The sequence below is a fragment of the Pelophylax lessonae genome (genome assembly GCF_965119305.1).
Source record: "Pelophylax lessonae genome assembly, chromosome: 2".
NCBI classification, from domain to species: domain Eukaryota; kingdom Metazoa; phylum Chordata; class Amphibia; order Anura; family Ranidae; genus Pelophylax; species Pelophylax lessonae.
This window is the reverse complement of record NC_138769.1, coordinates 354,896,286-354,918,654: the sequence shown is the minus strand read 5'-3', so window position 1 is coordinate 354,918,654 and position 22,369 is coordinate 354,896,286. Positions and strand designations below refer to the sequence as shown.

Here is a 22,369-nt window from a genome sequence, read left to right as displayed (position 1 = left end):
GAGCCTGATATGATGAGGAAGGCCTTTCTTGCACCTCTGACTTGGGGCCCCTGGTAGTGTGAACAGAAGGCGTTGGAGTGCAGAGTGGCACGAGTGCCTGTAGGTCTTGCCAGTAGAAGAGCGGGTATCCATGCCAGTCAGGAGAGGTCATCAGTAGACTTCATTGTAACACGAGGGCTGGTAGACAGTTGGTGAATGGCAGACTAAAGCAGGCTGGTACAAGTGACAGCGGGCAGGTGAGGCATTCATTGGTAGCAGACTGTAGAACAGCAGGCACAGCAGGATGTGAGAGGAAACAGAGTCAGGCAAGCCGGGTCATACACTGGCAGGACAGATCAGGTATAGAGGAGCAGGCAAGAGCATGGTCTGGGTGCAAGCTGGGTCAGGAGCCAATCAATGGAAGAGAAGTGTAGGGGAAACCCCAAAACATAATGGGTTTCAGTAACATTTTGACTGCTGAAGCCATATTGAAAAGTAAATGCATTTATTTTACAAGCATGTAGGTAAATCTACATGCAGGGAGAGCAGTGCAATACATGGTGTTGGATTCAGTATTGCTCTAACTGGCTAAGGACTTCTTCTAATACAATTTATATGGCCTAAGATAAGTGGCTGACTTTCTTTGAAATTAGATTTGTGTCTCTGGTGGGACTTATTGAGATGCAAAATATTTGTTTACTGTTACTTTCAGTGGTTTTTGGATGAATGATTGAAAAGACAGAGAGCCATCTTCCCAGCTGGAGGTGTAAATCACATTTTAACACATGTAATACAGTTGTTACACAATACGACTACTGATAAAATATACATCCAATATAACTGCTTAATCAGAAATAAAGGTTTGATAATAATAATTAAATGTTTGATAAATAAAATGGCTATTCTATTTACCCTATCAGAAGCAAATGGAGCAGACAGAAGCGGAGGTCAAGGACAAGCCAGGGTTGGTGCAGGCAGAGTTTAGAGAGTGGTCAGACAAGCTGGTACAGAATCACAGTGTCACAGGATACAGGGAGGGCTTAAAGACAAAGCAGCACTGATCCTGTTCACTGGCACAGTTTAAATAGCCCATTCGCCGTCAGCATCTACTAATGCGCATGAGTATCCGCATGCCCTTATGCATGCACACATGTGCATAAGAATTAGCCTAATTCCTACGTGGAAGCATAAATTAGCCTGTGAAGAGGCACAGAAGTCTGTGTAGAGGAACCATGTTATCTACTGGCATGCCCTTCCTGACAAGCTGCTCCAGTTTATTTAGCAATTACACTTATATTGACTGTATTTCACATCAGCATATCATACACAGTATGCACTGCCAGATCACTGGCCGGCACGCGTGATGACGTCACGTGTCCGGCCCCATCCAACACATTACAAACGCCTTTAGGGAATAAAGGCTTGGTTACGTATGCAACTGGGGGAGGAAAGGTGGGTTAGTTTAGCACAGGGCAAGAAGGATGATTACACTTTATGTAAAAGTGCACTTATGCTTTAACCTTCCTAGCGGTATTCCCGAGTGTGGCTCAGGGTTAAGTTTCAGAGCAAAAAGCGGTAACCCCAAGCCACACTCAGGGTACCGCTAGGAAGATCCCTGGATCCTGAAAGCAGGGTTACTTACCTTGTCACCGGGATCCAGCGATGTATCCCGTCGGTGTCTGGCGGCGGATCTTCCTCCCGATCCTCTGTGTGCCCCGGTTTCTGTCTCCTGCGGCGTGACGTTCGCAGGGGGGGTGGAACCGGCGGCAAATTCAAATGTAAAACACACCAAACACACTGATACAATGCAAAATAAATCACATTCATTTTCCCCCAGTGCCCTTTCCTGCAGTTTTACTGTACTTTTTATGTATATGTGTATATATATATATATATATATATATATATAGTGAAATTGTCACAGCTCATTAATTTAGAGTTAACTGTAAATGATGGCCCTAGAATTATTGTTCTCACTCTGTTGAGTGACAATGCCTAATATAAGTGGTGCAATTATAATTTTCTTCTACATGCACACTTTGAATAAATATTTGCATTAGTATGTCAGTGGAAGGGGGTTTAAACTATTTTCTGTAATTGTATCTATTAAACTTATAGCGAAGCTCCACCCAAAAGGAGAAGCCTTGCTTGTCTGCCTCTTCCTCCCCTCCGGTGCCACATTTGGCACCTTGTAGGGGGAAGGGGGGAGTGGGTACCTGGTTTTGACAGGTACCCGCTTCCACTTCCTGCTGAGTTTGCCAGCCCATTTAGAAAGCACAGCGTGATTCGCACATGCGCAGTAGGAAACTGGTTTCCCTTACCCAAGATGGCAGTGCCAGCGGCTGCAGACTTTTAATTTTTTGGTGGGGGGGGGGGCTGGAGCTCCTTTTTACCAATTGCCGACTGCTTTCAGTAATCCTACTGCGGCAGTGCTGCTCCCCTGGGTCCAGCTATGTAAACCTACGTCGCTGGACTCCTAGTGATTTCGGCAGCGCGCGCCGCCAGAGGCGCGCTCCCGCTGTGTTTACACACAGTGGGAGTCAGGTCGGAAGAGGAGAGGTGGCGATTGCTGCCTCCCTTCCCCGATCATCGGGGAAACTGTGAGAAGATCCGCCTGCTTATGTAAACAAAGCAGGCGGATCCTCTCAGTGACAGACAGGAGGAGATCACAGGATTCAGCATAGCTGAACCTGCAATCTCTGTTTGTGTCACAGAACCCCCTCCCCCCACACACGTCAGTAAGCATGAGGCATACATTTAACCCATTGATCACCCATAGGGTTAACCCCTTTCCTGCCAGTGTCATTATTACAGAAACAGTGCATATTTATAGCACTGATTACTGTATTAATGGCACTGGTCCCCCCAAAAGTGTCAAAAATGTCAGTTAGGGGTCCGATCTGTCCGCTGCAATGTCACAGTCCCGCCAAAAAAACGCAGATCGCCGCCATTACTAGTAAAAAAAAAACAATAAAAATGACATAAATCTTTCCCGTAGTTAGTAAACGCCATAACTTTTGCGCAAACCAATCAAAATACGCTTATTGCGTTTTTTTATAACCAAAAATATGTAGCAGAAAACAAATTGGCCTAAAATGTTAAAACATTTTGATTTTTAAGTTTTTTTTCGGGAATGTTATCTAGCAGAATGTGAAAAATATTGTTTTTTTTTTTTTTTTTTCAAAATTGTCGCTCTTTTTTTGTTTATAGCGCAAAAATGTAAAACCGCAGAGGTGATCAAATACCACCAAAAAAAAAAAACTCTATTTGTGGGAAAAAAAGGACGTACATTTTTTTGGGGTACAGCATCGCATGACCACACAATTGTCCATTAAAGTAACGCAGTGCCGAATCGCAAAATAGGGCCTGGTCAGGAAGGGGGCAAATCCTTCCGGTTTTAAAGTGGTTAATTATGTTTTTTGAAAAATTATTTTTTCTAAGCTCAAATTTATTGCTAACTTTATTTGTTAGCATTGTGCAGGTGTCAGGTTATCTTCAAGAAGCTACCAGGGACTGATTTTTTAGTTTATTAGGTGACCCCTAATGTTACTTCTGTGCACTGCTGAAGCTGATGGAGCACAGTACCAAATTCTAATTCTCAAATCTGTTTTACTATAATAAATATTTGGAGGGGCATTCTCACTATATTACTATGCTTTCAATTATTAGAGTGTTTTTGCCCATGATATAATGCTGCATAATAGCTCTGGTCTACAGTTGTGACTTATTGTAATGCTTTTCTAAATTTTCATTTGATCTGTGATTATTTTAAGACGGTACCAAATTCTGCATTCTCCAAGTCTATTATTAGCTTGTGATATGAAATGGGGTTTGGCTGACCTAGGCCTGTATAATTACCCTTTCAGATCCCATCTAATTGGTAATCTTGGTTTGAGGCCAGCTTTTGACATTATGGTCCTACACAAGTGTTGCCATGATATCTGAGCTAACCCAGGGCAATGTTAGCATCCTGAAAAGTGTCAATGAGTGTGAACAGGTGTTTATCACAGGCAGCAATCATTTATATGATAGGTATTATGACACACTGGGGTTGATTTACTAAAACTGGAAAGTGTAAAATCTTGTGCAGCTGTGCATAGGAACCAATCAGCTTCCAAATTTTTTCTGTCAAAGCTTAATTGAACAAGCCAAAGTTAGAAGCTGATTGGCTACTATAGGGTTGATTTACTAAGTCTGGAGAGTGCAGAATCTGATGCAGCTCTTTAGAGAAAACAATCAGCCTGTTTTTTTTTTTAATCAAAGCTTAAAGAGGTTGTAAACCGAAAAAAAGTGTTTTTTTTTTTTTCACCCTGAAAGAGAAAGACATAATGAGCTAGTATGCATCGCATACTAGCTCATTATAAAATACTTACCTTCAAAAAATATAACAAAACACAGGACAGACAAAGACAAAACAGACAGAGAGACAAAGACAGTTGGGACTTTAAATGAGGCGGTGCCTGCCCAGGGCTAGCCGCCTCCATCCCTGTTCATTGTATAAGGGGGGGAAGGGGAATATGAAGGATAAAATGGGGGATAAAAAGGATATTGCAGGGGATCGGCATGTTGGTAGAATATATATAATGTGGTATGAATATATATAAAATAAAAGTACATGACATAGCATCAATGTAAAATAGTTTATAGAAAAGCCGATGCCCTATATAGGTATTGATGAGGTAAAACGGGAAAGGGGGGGACAAAAGCGGGACTTTAAATGAGGTGTGCGGAGTCGGTGGTCACAATGAAGAATGCAATTTTATAAAGATAAAGGTTTTAATGTATGTCATGAGGAAATAGCATATATGGCATAAACACATTGATACAGGTGACATCAACAGTACATGTGTGAAATGGCATAATCCCAATGTAATAAAAGGCATCGTAAATACCAAATCATAACTCAAGAAATACACAATGAGAAAAATAGATCATTGATAAAAACATTAAGACAGGTAACATGTTAATATTGGTAAGGAGTGCATCCATATTGGACTCGACGCGTTTCGTGGATACATTCCACTCGTCAGGAGCCAAGTGCACCCCAAATCATAATTTCAAGGGAAGGTCATTTCATACAAGATGTTGTAGATGGGTGCTCCCAAGGGGTCAGAGAAGTCTGTTCCGGGAGCTGTAGGAGCCCAGACTGGGGACAAAGGCACACCACACAGGCATTCTACGATGTCATGAAGGTGACAAAAGTGTTTGGGAGATGATATCAAGATGTTGATCTCCAAGGATATCTAGATGAATTAAATTCAATTAATCGAGGGAGATAAGCTGAATCATCTGAAAAACTTCAGGAATGCTAACGTCCGCAGCGATGGGGCTCCTAGCGTCACGTCCGTGCTCAAAAGTGGAGGAGGCGCTGTCATGTCCAGGATCAAAGCGCCGTTCTACAACATCTTGTATGAAATGACCTTCCCTTGAAATTATGATTTGGGGTGCACTTGGCTCCTGACGAGTGGAATGTATCCACGAAACGCGTCGAGTCTAATATGGATGCACTCCTTACCAATATTAACATGTTACCTGTCTTAATGTTTTTATCAATGATCTATTTTTCTCATTGTGTATTTCTTGAGTTATGATTTGGTATTTACGATGCCTTTTATTACATTGGGATTATGCCATTTCACACATGTACTGTTGATGTCACCTGTATCAATGTGTTTATGCCATATATGCTATTTCCTCATGACATACATTAAAACCTTTATCTTTATAAAATTGCATTCTTCATTGTGACCACCGACTCCGCACACCTCATTTAAAGTCCCGCTTTTGTCCCCCCCTTTCCCGTTTTACCTCATCAATACCTATATAGGGCATCGGCTTTTCTATAAACTATTTTACATTGATGCTATGTCATGTACTTTTATTTTATATATATTCATACCACATTATATATATTCTACCAACATGCCGATCCCCTGCAATATCCTTTTTATCCCCCATTTTATCCTTCATATTCCCCTTCCCCCCTTATACAAAATACTTACCTTAGAACGAGCCCCTGCCGTGCCGCCCGCTCACCTCTATGACGGGCGACATGTCCAGTCGCCTGTCTTCAGGGATCGCGGCATCCGGCCATCTGATTGGCCGGAGCCGCGGTGACGTCACTCCCGCGCACGGGAGCCGACGGTCACGGCACGGGGCTCTGAAAGAACGGCACGAGCGGCCGTTCTTTCAGAGCGCATGCGCCAGTGACGTCACTGGCTGCATGTAAGGTAAATATCTCCTAGACGGTACATGTTTAGGAGATATTTACAGTACCTATAGGTAACCCTTATCATAGGCTTACCTATAGGTACAACTTGCAGAGGAGGGTTTACTTCCTCTTTAATTGAACAAGCTGAAGTTAGAAGCTAATTGTGTACCATGGGGTTGATTTACTAAAACTGGAGCGTGCAAAATCTGGTGCAGCTCTGTGTAGAAACCAATCAGCTTCCAGATTCTTTCTGTCAAAGCTCAATTGAACAAGCCAAAGTTAGAAGCCGATTGGCTTCCATGCACAGCTGCACCAGATTTTGCACTCTCCATTTGTAGTAAATCAACCCCACTGTTCCTAAACACTCAAGCACTTTTCACAGAAATATTAAAACAGCTCCAGGAGCACTTTAAACTATCCTCAAGAACAGGAACTAACAATCGTTTGGCCTTCAGACATTACCTGACCAAAAATAAAATGCTTGACATATAAAAAAAGCCATTTTAGATTTATAATTGTGACTATAATATATTGAGTCCACTAAGCAATAATGTTTTAAACTAATAGCACTTCTGACCTAGAACAGTATTCAGAGCTGTGTAAATGTTCTATGATTTTGCTGGCTAACAAGACTAATTGTGGTTGGGTAGCCTACAGGAGCTTACAGTGGTCCATGTATGAAATGATATGTCATTTGCCAAGTGATTTTCTAAACAATGGGGTATATTTACTAAAACTGGGGAGTGCAAAATCTGGAGCAGGTTTGCATAGAAACCAGTCAGCTTCCAAGTTTTTTGTCAAAGCTTAGTTGAACAAGCTAAAATTAGAAGCCGATTAGCTACTATTGCACCAGATTTTGCACTCTCCGGTTTTAGTAAATCAATCCCACTGTGACTATTCCCTCTTATCTTCAAATGCATGCTTCTGATGTTCAACTTCAATGGATGAGAAGAGGAGAAATCTCTTCGGTTGAGGACACAAACTGCATCAAGACATCTTTTTTCAGTTAGAACTCTCTATAATGCCTATGCCTTTGTGTCCCAGCAACAAACCCTCTAACATTTCTTACTGTCACGGGGACAGGAACTGAGGTTAAATCTCTCCAACAGGGTACGGATAGCAATAAATACTCAACAGTGTATTTACTCCTCCCAAATCTATCCAAAAAATAAAACTGGCTGGAGGCAAGCTTGACAAATAATTAAATAAGAAATCGACACACCTGGAAGTGTCGGATTTTCCATAATCTTCAGCTGTAGGCTTTTCTTCAATACTGCAGAGACTGATGGCATTGGAAGCAGGGGAGGTGAGTATTCTATGTTTTTTTTTTTTTTTTTGCAGGAGGACATTCATTTTGAATCTGTATTTTAGTCACTTTCAGAGTCACCCATTTAGACAACCCCTTGAGTAACAAATGAAGCTGTAATCTTGTCAAAGGCACAGTGATGTATTATATTTTTGTTTTCAAAAGGTTTTTTATCTGTCAGTAAGTAATGTATTGTACTGAACTATGCGAAGAACAAAATAATGATTGATGTTATTTTAATCTGTTGTATGTTTCAGCATGGAAGAGCTTGTGGATATTCCAGTTTCATCTATTGATTTTTCAATAGCCAGGGCAGAACAAACATTGAGATCCACATTGTAAGTAAACAAACAGCTACTTTTCTTTGTTCTAAAAATGAACACAAAGTAAATAATATTATTATGTTGGACTATTATGAGGTGAACAAATCCAATTGTGAATGTTAGTTAGCTATTTCTGGCTAATCACAATTTAGACAACAATACAGACCTGCTCACGGATATAGAAATATGGGACAACTTAGGGAACAGTGACCATAGGTCAATTGGTTTCAGTATTAATTACAGTAATAGGAAACACAAGGGTAATATAAGGACACTGAATTTCAAAAGAGCCAATTTCCCTAAACTGCGCTCGCTGCTAGAAAATATCAAATGGGATAGAACCCTGGGAACTAAGAACACGGAGGAAAAATGGGAGTGCTTCAAGAGCATACTTAACAAGGGGGTGGGTCAGTGCATTCCACAGGGAAATAAATTTAAAAGAGCAAAACTAAACCCTGGGTGGCTAAACTCCAACATAAAAATGTATATTAGAGCTAAAGAAAAGGCCTTCAAAAAATACAAGACTGAGGGGTCATTGGCAGCATTTAAGCACTACAAAGAGTGTAATAAGAAATGTAAAGACGAAATCAGGGCGGCTAAAATAGAACACGAGAGACATATAGCGGAGGAGAGTAAAAAGAACCCCAAGAAGTTCTTTAAGTATATAAACAGTAGGAAAGCGAGGCCAGAGCACATTGGCCCCATAAAAGATGATAACGGAAAAATGGCCACTGAGGACAGAGAAAAGGCGGAAGTGTTAATTTCTTTTCTTCAGTCTTCACAAAGGAATCGGGGGGCTACACGAACCCCGCTTGTAAGGCCGAACTAAATAATACACCTCAGGAAGTGCCGCCATGGCTAACAGAGGATAGACTTAGAGCTAAACTAGAGAAACTTAACATAAATAAATCCCCGGGACCGGATGGCTTGCACCCAAGGGTTCTTAATGAGCTCAGCCAGGTGATTGCCAGACCATTATTCTTGATCTTTAAGGATAGTTTACAGACGGTATGGTGCCAGCTGATTGGAAAAAAGCCAACGTGGTACCAATATTTAAAAAGGGGCCGAGATATATCCCGGGTAACTATAGGCCGGTCAGCCTAACATCAGTAGTCTGCAAAATTTTGGAGGGGATGATAAGGGACCACATACAAGACTTTAGTAATGAAAACGGTATTATAAGTAGTAATCAGCATGGATTCATGAAAAATCGTTCGTGCCAAACCAATCTATTAACCTTCTACGATGAAGTGAGCTGCCACTTAGATAAAGGTAAGCCTGTGGATGTGGTGTATCTGGACTTTGCAAAGGCCTTTGACACCGTTCCCCACAAACGCTTACTGTACAAACTAAGGAAGGTAGGTATGGACCATAAGGTGAGTACCTGGATAGAGAACTGGCTCCAGGGGAGAGTCCAGAGGGTGGTGATTAATGGGGAGTACTCGGATTGGGCGGGTGTGGAAAGTGGAGTCCCCCAGGGTTCTGTCCTGGGACCAATCCTGTTTAATTTATTCATAAATGATCTAGAGGAGGGGATATCTAGTACAATCTCAGTATTTGCAGATGATACTAAATTAGGCATGCCAATATCTTCTATGCAGGATGTGGAAATCTTGCAAGCAGACCTGAACAAAATAACGGGATGGGCAACTACATGGCAGATGAGATTTAATGTAGAAAAATGTAAAGTAATGCACTTGGGGGCCAGAAACCAGAAAGCAAGCTACCCACTAGGGGGGGAACCTCTGGGTGATTCTAGGATGGAAAGGGACCTGGGGGTACTGGTAGACAACAGGCTTGGCAGTGGCATGCAATGCCAAGCCGCCGCAAGCAAAGCCAACAGAATACTGGGTTGTATAAAAAAGGGGATTCACTCCAGAAATAAAGAGATTATTCTTCCACTCTACAAGACTCTGGTCCGGCCACATCTGGAGTATGCTGTCCAGTTCTGGGCACCGGTCCTCAGGAAGGATGTGCTGGAACTGGAGAAAGTCCAGAGAAGGGCAACAAAAATAATTAGGGGAATGGAGGACATCAGCTATGAGGAAAGACTACAAGCACTGAACCTACTCTCTCGGGAGAAGAGACGATTGAGGGGGGATATGATATCAATGTACAAATACTGTACTGGCAACCCTAGCATAAGGAACAAACTATTCAGAGAAAGGAGATACAATAAGACACGTGGCCACTCACTAAAACTTGAGGAAAGGCGGTTTAACCTTAAAGTGCGTAAGGGGTTCTTCACTGTAAGAGCGGTAAGGAAGTGGAATTCTCTTCCACAAGCAGTCGTATCAGCGGGGAGCATTGATAGTTTCAAAAAACTATTGGATGGACACCTTAAAGACCACAACATACAGGGGTATACAATGTACGGTTAAAAGCAAACACACACACACATCATAGGTTGAACTGGATGGACTGATGTCTTTTTTCAACCTCACTAACTATGTAAGTGATTTTCTTTTTTGTGCTGGTTCAACATTGAGAACTATACAAATCAGAAAACCTGATTGCCAAGTCAAGAGAAAATTTTCTATTAGCTGGAAAATATCCCATTAATTATATTCTCCAGATGGGCTAGTTCACAGATTGGTATGTGCACTGTATTACTGAATTGCCTAAAATAGTTTGCCTAAGTACAACACTCAACAGGTAAAGTATCTGTAGTAAATTAGCCATGACCATGGTAAACTATACATTTCAATTATATTTTTCTAAGACCACTGTAAAAATATGAGATGCAGCTTTCAATCAAACTAGTGGTTCTTTTAAAGCAGCTACATGACAATGGAAAGAAAATTAGGGGGTCTTGTACTGCTTCCAGTTGCACTTAACTAAAAGTTGTAAACTACAATGGGCTGCTTAGGGCAATGACTATGTGATGTGCCTCCATGTCAAAGATATTAACGGCCCTTCTAACCTCCATTCCAAGGCAATTACCCTAGTGATACATTATATGAATTGCTTTCATGGTAATTGCATAGGGGAGTTTTTTCGTTTAAATACTAATGCTACCAGCATAAATTACGTTGTCATCAAGTGCCGCATTCTTTGTGTTCTTGGGCCTCATAGTAGTCCCATTAACGGCTATGGCTATAGTTCAACCCTTGAGACGGCATAATGATGTTCACATATAGGAAATCTCCTCAGAGATATCAGGCAGACATGATGGGACAACATTATTGTGTGGTTTTACTAAAGCCATGTGATTTGTCCTTTGGACTGCACTAAGCTTTAGCCTGCCTCTTTGGATTTTTCTCTTTAAAGCTGAGGCCATACTTGATTTGGAACAAAGTCACCCAGTGCTAATAGAAAAATGGTAACCAAATATTTAAATAAAATCCTATTTGTGCATAATTCCCCTTTAGTTAACATACTCTGCTACTTTGGAGGTTCTACTAGGTGAATATTGTTTCCAAGACTTTGTTAGAGCTTGAATTTCTTCTGGGATAACTACTGATACAGCAGATTCATTAATGACATATTTTTCATAGCCTTGCTGTATTTTTTAATTTCCTTGCAGATTTTTCCCTACTATATTAGTGTCATAATTGTGAGCATGCTGGCAGCTTTATGGATCTTGTTTTTTACTGTTGTGAGGGGAGGTCTGTATTAAATGTACTATAAAGTAACTCCTGTGCATTTGTTATAAGATAAAATCTTTAAAACTGTAGTATGCGATTGTATACATCTAAATTTATCTGTAACCGCTGAAATGTATCAAAGCTAGGCTCAGTTATGCAGCCTGGTTGTAGAAGTTTCAATTAAAAATGAGAATCCCCGTGCTCCCGTGAGGTCCCAGCTGTCCAGCCGTGTACTACAACGCTGAAAACCGAGAGCCTCCACATACACCAGAGTCCTGCCGAACACTCTCGGTGACTTACAGGTCCTCCTCATGTGCCTCTTTCTTGAGGTCCATGTTCCCTGTCACTCATTCACTCCAACCCCGTCTGCTCAGCTCCCCAGAGCTCCTGCGACCTGCCCCCAGGGAGGCCTGCTCACATCCCCAGCTATGTAGAGGGCCTAGGGGGGTAAGGAGAGAGATGGTTGGGTGGGAAGAAAACTCAATGCTGCATCAGTGGGATGGGTCCACCAGGAGCTCCTAACACGAGCTCCCTGTCGGTGCCATGTTAGGCTCCTCCCCTGTCTTGGAAGTATGGTTGTTGTTTTTTGATTATTGTTGCACAGCTATGTTAGTAATATGATAACATAACATAACGAACACACAAGCAATTAGTTCTAAATATTTTTTAACAAGTTCTGTTTTATTAATTTGCATCATACAATTACAAATGTACATGTACAACACAGTACAAAACAACACAGACAAGCGTACACAGTTCGACAAGAGACATCTGTCAACAAACAGTCAACAAACATGACATGCTGCACCCGAATATCTCTTAAGTTTGAAAATCATCCCAAAGTCAAAATAGTAACATATCATGCCAGAGGGGTATGCAATACCCATCATGTGGGTCCAATGGGTCCATAAGGCCTAAAAAGCAGCCATTTAGGACCAGAGGTGTTTGAACATTGGTGACAGTTAAAATAGCTTGTGTGATCTGGGACCAATAACTACTGATATTTGGACAGGTCCAGAAGATGTGTAGGAGACCTACATTAAAGTGATTGTAAAGGTTTGGTTTTTTTTCTTTTTTTTAAATAACAAAAATGTTATACTTACCTGCTCTGTGCAAGGGGTTTGCACAGAGCAGCGCCGATCCTCCTCTTCTGGCGTGCCCCAGCGTCACTTCTGGCTTATCCTCTTCATCAGGTGCCCGCACAAAGGGCCGCTTTCCATGGGGGCACCCATGCAGGCACGCTCACGAGTCCCGCTGCTGCGTTCTTTGACACAGACAGCAGGACTCTGCCCCGCCCTGCTCTCGTGTCACTGGATTCGATTGACATTAGCGGGAGCCACTATCAATCTATCCAATGAGGACCCAAGACAGCGACTGGAGCTGCTGGGCTCATGCTCGTTGCTGAAACCTTCGGGTTCAGGTTAGAATGACAGGGGGTCTGGGGGGGGGCAGCTGGAACCAAGGAGGTTTCTCACCTTATTGCAAAGAATGTCTTTTTTTACAACTCCTTTAAATGCATCCCATCATCAGCATGTGGTCAAAAGGTCGTTTGAGAACTTAGCAAGTCTCTCAGGTACAAGGTAACAACGGTGGATGATCTTGGATGATCTTGAATTGGATAAGTCTATCCCTGACTGAGACCAATTGTTGAAAAGGATAACGCAAGACATCTTCACAATCATCATTATCTAGGTTAGGGACATCCAGAGACCACCTCTCTCTCCACATTTATTTAATCCATGTGAGATGGGCTGTTGCAGGGCCTTGTATAATGTAGAGTGTGCCTTTAACAAGGGCTCATCTAGCAGAAGAGATTCCAAACTGTGGATAAATGGATGTAGAGTAAATCGAATTGAGAAGCATGTGCATGAAGCAGTTGCAAGTAACAATAAAAATACCAGTTAGTTAGAGAGTATTTAGATTGTAATTCTGAAAATTACAGTAACTTAGTATTAACAAATGGTCCTCTATGACCTTTCAAAACCCAGATGACTGGGTCCAGTAGCTGGAAGATATGGGGGTTAGTTATCAATATTTAACACTTGCAGTAGTTTAATTGATCAGTCATTTTAAGGTTTCACATTTTTTAATGATTTATACTTGTTAAAATACATGTTTTATGTTTTTACTCAAGGTATGTTATCTTCATCCCTGCTTTACTACCTTGAAAATCACTGACTTAGAATAAGCATTCAGCTGTGAACTTATTAAATCTGACTGACCTTTTCATTAGGGATGCACCGAATATTCGGCGGCCGAACATTATTCGGCCGAAAATAGAGAAAATAGCACTTTCGGTGTTCGGCCGAATAAGTCAAAAGGCCGAATAATTTTGTGCCGAACAATGTCAGCTTCTGCCCGGACCGCTCCCCTTCCTCATTGCGGCTCCCGGCTCCCTTCTCACACGCCGCCGGTGTCCTGTCCGGCCGCGAGTAGGGGGTGTGACGTCACGCGCGTCCCGCCCCCTGCTCCTGACTGCGGCTCCTTCACACTAGGTCCAGCGAGCGTGACACTATGTGCACGCCCCGCCCCCCTGTTCGCGGCTTTTGGCTCCGACCTGGCTGCAGTTCAGGTATGTGGAGCTGAGCACATTTGGGGGAGAATACGGTAGCTGCACAAGCATTAGTGTGCAGACTGCCATATGTTGTTGCCACTTGCCATGCTCATTACATTAGAGTGCCCTATAAAGTGCCCCTTAAAAAAAAAAAAAGAAAAAAAATGTGCCCAACAGAGTGCTCCCTTGACATAAAATGTGGCCATCAGCGTGCCCCTTATTTTATGCTAAGGGACATGCTGATGAGCATATTTTATGTTAAGGGGCACTCTGATGAGCATATTTTATGTTAAGGGGCACGCTAATGGGCACATTTTATGTTAAGAGCAACGCTGATTTAAATGTTTTGTTTTGCCCATCAGAGTGCCCCCTAACATAAAATGTGCCCATCAGCGTGCCCCCTAACATAAAATGTGCCCATCAGAGTGCCCCCTAACATAAAATGTGCCCATCAGCGTGCCCCTTATTTTATGCTAAGTGACATGCTGATGAGCATATTTTATGTTAAGGGGCACTCTGATGGGCATATTTTATGTTAAGGGGCACGCTAATGGGCATATTTTATGTTAAAAAATGCGAAACACCGCGTTCGGTATTCGGCCTTCGGCCTTCGGCCAAGCATTTCATTATTATTCGGCTTCGGCTTCGGCCAAGAATTTCATTTCGGTGCATCCCTACTTTTCATGCATGTTCGCTGTCATTGTCTCAGCCCTAGATCCTTGAAACTTTTGATACAGATCAATGACGCCAGTATTGCACGTTTGCCTCAAAGCCACATTCATAGTCACATTCTTTGAACTGTTTCTGGACAATCACATCCCTGTGGCAAAAATACTTGACAACTGCTTTTGGGTAATCAATTCCAACTGTCAGACAAATATTTAGAGAGAAATGCTTGCTAAATGAGCATCACCCCATTAAAGTATTTGGACCGAATTGGGGTTGAGGTATTTAAAAATGTTGCAATAGTAGGAATTATGAAAAGTAATTTTTAACCTGTGTAATGTTTGGCGAATCAGCTGGATCGCAGGACACAGGCGTTGCAATCAAAGGAACGTTTATTAACTTAAACAGGCTTCACAGCAGCAAAATAACACAACAAAGAATAACTGTCTCACCAACTTGAAGAGTTCAGAACTGCTGTTGCAGATAAACAATCCAACTTTTGGATAGGGTACCTTCCCCTGCCAACAGGTTTCCAGGCAGGATACTCACATGCACCCTCACAGCTGTACAAAAATCCACCATTTTATACTCCTTCACACCACACCTACAACTTCCTGTCTTTTTTAAACCCACTTCCTCTGACCAGTGAGTTAAACCTTTTTGTTCCCTTAAAGGGACCACAGTCCAAACAGAGGGGAAATATAGCATCCTTCCAGGGTCCAGCCTCGGCGTCCTGTACATATCCCCCCCTCACCTCCTGCCCCAATGGCAAGAAGGCAGAGGCAACAGTGGAGCTAAGACAATGGGCTCGGGAGAGGGCATCTGCATTTAGATGCTGTCTCCCGGGCCTGTGCTCCACTACAAACCTAAATTCCTGGAGTGCCAGGAACCAATAGGTAATCCTGGCATTATTCCATTTACCTGGTCTCATCCACCCAGGGCATGGGGTAGGCGTAAAACTTTGAAACTTTATTACAGAACGGCAGAGTCCCGTTGGGCTTCGGTACCAACACAATTGGGCTTGACTCCTCACTCTGCGATTCTTCAATATTCTCTAGGTCTAACATCTTCTTCACTTCCTCTGAAACAGCCTTTCTCTGAGCCTCTGGGATACAGTAAGGTCAGACACAAACTTTGACTCCTGGTTCTGTGACAATATCATGCTTGATGACATTAGTAGGACCTGGCGAGTCTGAAAATGTTTCTTTATTTCTCTGCAAGAACTCCTTTGCTTGCTGACTTTGGATTTTAGACAGGGTATTTGCTACTTGTACACTCTCCACCCCAACCTGAGGCTCAAGTCTTGCACCAGCCAGGGAGGTCACCAGTTCCCTGTCCGTACAGGGCTTTAATAAGTTTACGTGATATATCTGATACAGCTTCCTCTTGCCTGGTTGGTGGACTTTATGATTTTACCTCCCCTATTTTTTCCACAATTTCAAAGGGACCTTGCCATCTGGCCAAGAACTTACTTTCCACAGTGAGAGTTAGTACCGCTAGTCGATCACCCCATTTGGAAGTGCCTTATTTTAGTGGAACTATTTTATACCCTCCGTTGAGCCTCCTGGGCTTTTTGCAAATGTTCCTTGACCAGTGGCATCACACTTATGTTCCTTTACTGCATTTGAGAGACATATTCAAGAACACTTTTATGCTGAATAGGTTCACTTTCCCATTCCTCTTTAACAAAGTCAAGCGATCCACAAGGTCTCCGCCCATGCACCGGTGAAAACCCGTGGAGGCCTGGGGCACTTCCAGAATAGCAAATAGGAGAGCCGGTAAGAGGAAGTCCCAGTCTTTCCCATCCCTTTGTACCACTCTCTTGGGCATGGACTTAAGAGTCTTATTAAAGTGCTCTACCAAGCTGTCCGTTTGGGTATGGTAGACTGATGTGCGTAGCTTTTTAATTTGGAACAGCTTGCACATGTTGGCCATAACCTTGGACATAAATGGAGTGCCCTGGCTTGTGAGTATTTCCTTAGGAAAACTGGTCCATGTTAACAACTGGAATAACTCTGGGGCAATAGTCTTACAGGAGGTATTCTGCAGGAGTAGCGTCTCAGGATATCGGGTGGCATAGTTGAGGATCACCAGTATGTAGGAGTGACCTCGAGCAGACTTTACCAAGGGACCCACTATATCCATTGCTATCCTTTCGAATAGGACCTCAATTATGGGCAGAGGGACCAAAGGGCTATGGAAGTGAGTCACCGGCGCAGTAAACTGACAGGTGGGACAAGAGGCACAGTATTTCTTTACCTCGGCTTTCAGACCTGGCCAGTAAAACCAGTCGGTGATCCATGCCTCTGTCTTCTCCATTCCCAGGTGTCCCCCTAAAGCATCATTATGGGCCAGGTCAAGGACCTTCCATCGGTACTGTTGGGGTACCAACAATTGTTCTACCACATTTTCTCTTATTTTGTTAACATGATAAAGCAACCTATTCCTGTGCCTGGGCCAAAGTGGGGTCCTGCATCTTGGCAGTACCAAATGCCCCCTGGAGAACACCCAAATGTGGTAGGGCAGTGGTAGAGGCCCCTTTCTCATCCTCTGCCCCCCAGCATTACCTGAAGTGGAGAAGGTCCCCCCCCCTCGGTGTTCAGGTCGGTCTGAAGACCACGTATTTTGGCATCCTTAACAGTATCAGTATTTTATCACCATCAACCAGATCATTAGCATTTTCATTATCCATATCAACCTCAACAACATTTGGCAGTTCCGGGGTACTCCCCTCAACAGCAGGAACAGAGGGACTAGTTTCTTTCCAGTCTCGTTCATGTAGTTGTCCCTGTTCCCACAGTTTTGTAAACAACAAACACTGTCGTCTAATTATAAAATCATGCACTAAGTTATTTACCACCCCCACCTCATAAGTACCAGTACAACATGCCGTGGAGCGACACCGAGATGAGTGGGCACTCTCTACTGTCCCCATGAATGCACACAACCCATAAAGTTTTGCTTACCGGGCCAATCCTCCCAATTACTCTGGGATGAACCAGTGTCAGCATGCTTCCTGAGTCCAACAAAGCCCTGGCAGGAAGGTGGTTCACTCGAACTTCACACTCAAACTTCCCCTCACCAAGATCCAGATGTGTTGTGAATGCTTTATGGGCATAAAAAGACCCCCTCCGGAGAACCCCCTATTCCTTGGGCTCCTCTTGTAGTGGGCAGTGTGCCCGGGTATAGCCCCAGGAATGACACCGCTATCATTGTACATCTCCCACTTTCCAAGCAGGAAAAGACCTCTGAGGAGGCACGGGAAGTGACTCTTGGCCTTGCGGGATGAGTGTTCCATGGTTTCATGGGAATTCCTTCCAAGGGGCTGCAGTTGACCGAATAGCCTGTGCTGGACTGGGCTCTTGGTGCTTGGTGCTTGGTGGGGCAGAGCAGATCCTCCCCTACTGTCTATCTTTCCACCATCTCAACAAGGTGGTTCACTGTTTTGGGCTCTCCGTGGCTGACCCATCGTTGAAGGTCGTCTGGCAGGGACCTCGGGTATCGGTCCAACACAACTCGTTCCACGATTTGGAGGCCAGGCAACACCTCGGGCTGCAGTCATTTTTTTACCAGCTGCACCAGGTCATGCATTTGGGACCCGGGTGGCCGGTCTGGACGATACTTCCATTGGTACACTCATTGGGCCCAAACGGCCGTAGTCACCCCCAGATGAGCCAGAATTTCTGCCTTTAGCCGTTCATAGTCTCTAGCTTCATCAGGAGGCAGATTAAAGTAGGCCTTTTGAGGATCTCCAGTGAGGAAAGGAGCCTTAATGCCAGCCCACGGGTCCTGGGGCCACCCATCTCTCTGCCATCCTCTAAAAGTGTAGCAAGAAATGCCTCTACATCATCGCTCAGGGACAACTTCTGCAGAAAATGGCTTACCAGGGTCACCTGGTTGCCAGGGGCAAGACCTGTTTGCTTACGACTCAGAGAAGGATACTGTGCTGCCTCTTGCAAGTCAGTCACCTGAGTCTGTATAGCCCCTTGCTGGGCTGCCAGCTGGGCCAACAACAGGTGAGTACTTTCTTGCTGCTGAGCCAGAGCCTCTTTTTGGTGAGCTTGTTGTACCTCCAGCTGGGTCGCTAATCGCTGATTAGCTTACACATGGTAAGTCTGCGCTTGCATATTAGCCAGGGATAACTGTTTACTTAGCTCCTCCATTGTTTCAGCTTTTAGGGTTTGTGCAGATTTAACCACTTGCTGACCACCCCACGCAGATTTACTGCGGCAGGGCGGCTCGGCTGCACATAATAACATAGATCTACATGATTATGTGCACACGGTTTCGGCGGCGCATGCGCCACCCGAGACGCACTCCCGTTGTGATTAGACACAGCGGGAGGCAGACCGTGGGAGAAGGGGGCTCGATCGTCGCCAGCCTCCCGCAATCTTCGGCAAAACTGACAGGAGAGCCACCTGGAATGTAAACAATGTAAGACAGCTCTTCTGTCAGAGAGACAGGGAAAGATCCTGTGATAAAGCTAAGCTGAATCACCAATCTCTCTCTGCCTCTGTTCAATCCATCCCCCCACAGTTAGTAAGCAGAGGGAACACATTTAACCCCTTGATCACCCCCAGTGTTAACCCCTTCCCTGCCAGTGTCATTTATATAGTGACAGTGCACATTTTTAGCACTGATTACTGTAGCAATGTCACTGGTCCCCCCAAAAGTGTCAAAAAGGTCAGTTGGGAGTCAGATCTGTCCACCGCAATGTCGCAGTCCCGCTAAAAATCACTGATCGCTGCCATTACTAATAAAAAAATTAAAAAGTCCATAAATATATCCTGTAGTTTGTAAACGCTATAACTTTTGTGAAACCAATTATTATACGCTTTTTGGGATTTCTTTTTACCAAAAATATGTAGCAGAATACAAATTGGCCTAAAAGATTTTTTAATTTTTTTTTTCTCAATAGAAAACTTTTATTTATGAGAATAAACAAACAAGGAACAGTATGCAAATTTTTTTATTGGGAATGTTTTATAGCAGAAAGTAGAAAATATTGGTGTTTTTTTCAAAAATGACGCTCTTTTTTTGTTTATATTGCAAAAACAAAAAACTGCAGAGGTGATCAAATACCACCAAAAGAAAGCTCAATTTGTGGGAAAAGAAGGACATTAATTGTATATGGGTATGGCTTCGCACGACCGCGCAATTGTCAGTTAAAGCAACGCAGTGCCGAATTGCAAAAAATGGCCTGGTTATTAAGGGGGTAAAACCTTCTGGAGCTGAAGTGGTTAACATCAACTCTATAAATTTACCCATATCATGTAATGACATTGATAAATAGCAGTGATTAATCAAAGACATAAATAATATGTACTGTCCCAATAAATGTCAGTTTTACGTCCAATGCAAAAAAAAAAAAAAAATCAGCTGGATTGCAGGACACAGGCATTGCAATCAAAGGAGCGTTTATTAACTTAAAGAGGAAGTAAACCCTCCTCTGACACTTTTACCTATAGGTAAGCCTATGATAAGGCGTACCTATAGGTACTGTAAATATCTCCTAAACATGCACCGTTTAGGAGATATTTACCTTACATTCAGCCAGTGACGTCACTGGCGCATGCACTCTGAAGGAACGGCCGCTCGTGCCATTTCTTCAGAGCCCTGTGCCGTGACCGTTGGCTCCCGCGCGCGTGCGCGGGAGTGACATCACCGCGGCTCCGGCCAATCAGATGGCCGGATGCCGCGATCCCGGAAGACGGGCGACTGGACATGTCGCCCGTCATACAGGTAAGCGGGCGGCACGGCAGGGGCTCGTTCTTAGGTAAGTATTTCATAATGAGCTAGTATGCGATGCATACTAGCTCATTATGTGTTTGTCTTTCAGGTTGCAAAAAAAAAAAAAAGTTTCATGGGTTTACAACCTCTTTAAACGGGCTTCACAGCAGCAAAAAAACACAACAAAGGATAACAGTCTCACCAACTTGAAGAGTTCAGAACTGCTGTTGCAGATAAACAATCCGACTTTTGGAGAGGGTAACTTCCCCTGCCAACAGGTTTCCAGGCAGGATACTGACATGCACCCTCACAGCTGTACAAAAATCCACCATCCACAGTCTCCTTTATACTCCTTCACACCACACCTACAACTTCCTGTCTTTTTTTAAACCCACTTCCTCTGACCAGTGAGTTAACCCTTTTGTTCCCTTAAATGGACCACACTCCAAACAGAGGGGAAATATAGTGTCCTTCCAGGACCCAGTCTCAGCATCCTGTACACCTGTTAACAAGAAACAAAAAATGGATATACAGTGGGTACGGAAAGTATTCAGATCCCCTTAAATTTTTCACTCTTTGTTATATTGCAGCCATTTGCTAAAATCATTTAAGTTCATTCTTCTTCCTCATGAATGTACACATAGCACCCCATACTGACAGAAAAACACAGAATTGTTGACATTGTTGCAGATTTATTAAAAAATAAAAACTGAAATATCACATGGTCCTAAGTATTCAGACCCTTTGCTCAGTATTTAGTAGAAGCCCCCTTTTGATCTAATACAGCCAGGAGTCTTTTTGGGAAAGATGCAACAAGTCTTTCACACCTGGATTTGGGGATCCTCTGCCATTCCTCCTTGCAGATCCTCTCCAGTTCTGTCAGGTTGGATGGTAAACGTTGGTGGACAGCCATTTTTAGGTCTCTCCAGAGATGCTCAATTGGGTTTAAGTCAGGGCTCTGGCTGGGCCATTCAAGAACAGTCACGGAGTTGTTGTGAAGCCACTCCTTCGTTATTTTAGCTGTGTGCTTAGGGGCATTGTCTTGTTGGAAGGTAAACCTTCGGCCCAGTCTGAGGTCCAGAGCACTCTGGAGAAGGTTTTCGTCCAGGATATCCCTGTACTTGGCCGCATTCATCTTTCCCTCGATTGCAACCAGTCGTCCTGTCCCTGCAGCTGAAAAACACCCCCACAGCATGATGCTGCCACCACCATGCTTCACTGTTGGGACTGTATTGGACAGGTGATGAGCAGTGCCTGGTTTTCTCCACACATACCGCTTAGAATTAAGGCCAAAAAGTTCTATTTTGGTCTCATCAGACCAGAGAATCTTATTTCTCACCATCTTGGAGTCCTTCAGGTGTTTTTTAGCAAACTCCATGCGGGCTTTCATGTGTCTTACACTGAGGAGAGGCTTCTGTCGGGCCACTCTGCCATAAAGCCCCGACTGGTGGAGGGCTGCAGTGATGGTTGACTTTCTACAACTTTCTCCCATCTCCTGACTGCATCTCTGGAGCTCAGCCACAGTGATCTTTGGGTTCTTCTTTACCTCTCTCACCAAGGCTCTTCTCCCCCGATAGCTCAGTTTGGCCGGACGGCCAGCTCTAGGAAGGGTTCTGGTCGTCCCAAACGTCTTCCATTTGAGGATTATGGAGGCCACTGTGCTCTTAGGAACCTTAAGTGCAGCAGAAATCTTTTTGTAACCTTGGCCAGATCTGTGCCTTGCCACAATTCTGTCTCTGAGCTCTTCAGGCAGTTCCTTTGACCTCATGATTCTCATTTGCTCTGACATACATTGTGATCTGGAAGGTCTTATATAGACAGGTGTGTGGCTTTCCTAATCAAGTCCAATCAGTATAATCAAACACAGCTGGACTCAAATGAAGGTGTAGAACCATCTCAAGGATGATCAGAAGAAATGGAAAGCACCTGAGTTAACCACTTTAATACAGGGCACTTCCCTCCCTTCCCGCCCAGGCCAATTTTCCTCTTTTAGCTCTGTTGCATTTTGAATGA

At 43.5% G+C, this 22,369-nt stretch overlaps 1 protein-coding gene across 1 annotated transcript in view; it reads left to right on the top strand.

Annotated features, from left to right (window-relative positions):
• Window positions 1-22,369, top strand: part of LOC309548112 (uncharacterized protein) — a gene marked incomplete at its 3' end in the record, with an annotated part of 77,218 nt that overhangs the window by 12,885 nt on the left and 41,964 nt on the right. The window contains exon 3 of the mRNA XM_082248078.1: window positions 7,754-7,834. Within this exon, the coding sequence (XP_082104204.1) occupies window positions 7,754-7,834 (81 nt within the window). The remainder of the gene's footprint in view (window positions 1-7,753; window positions 7,835-22,369) is intronic.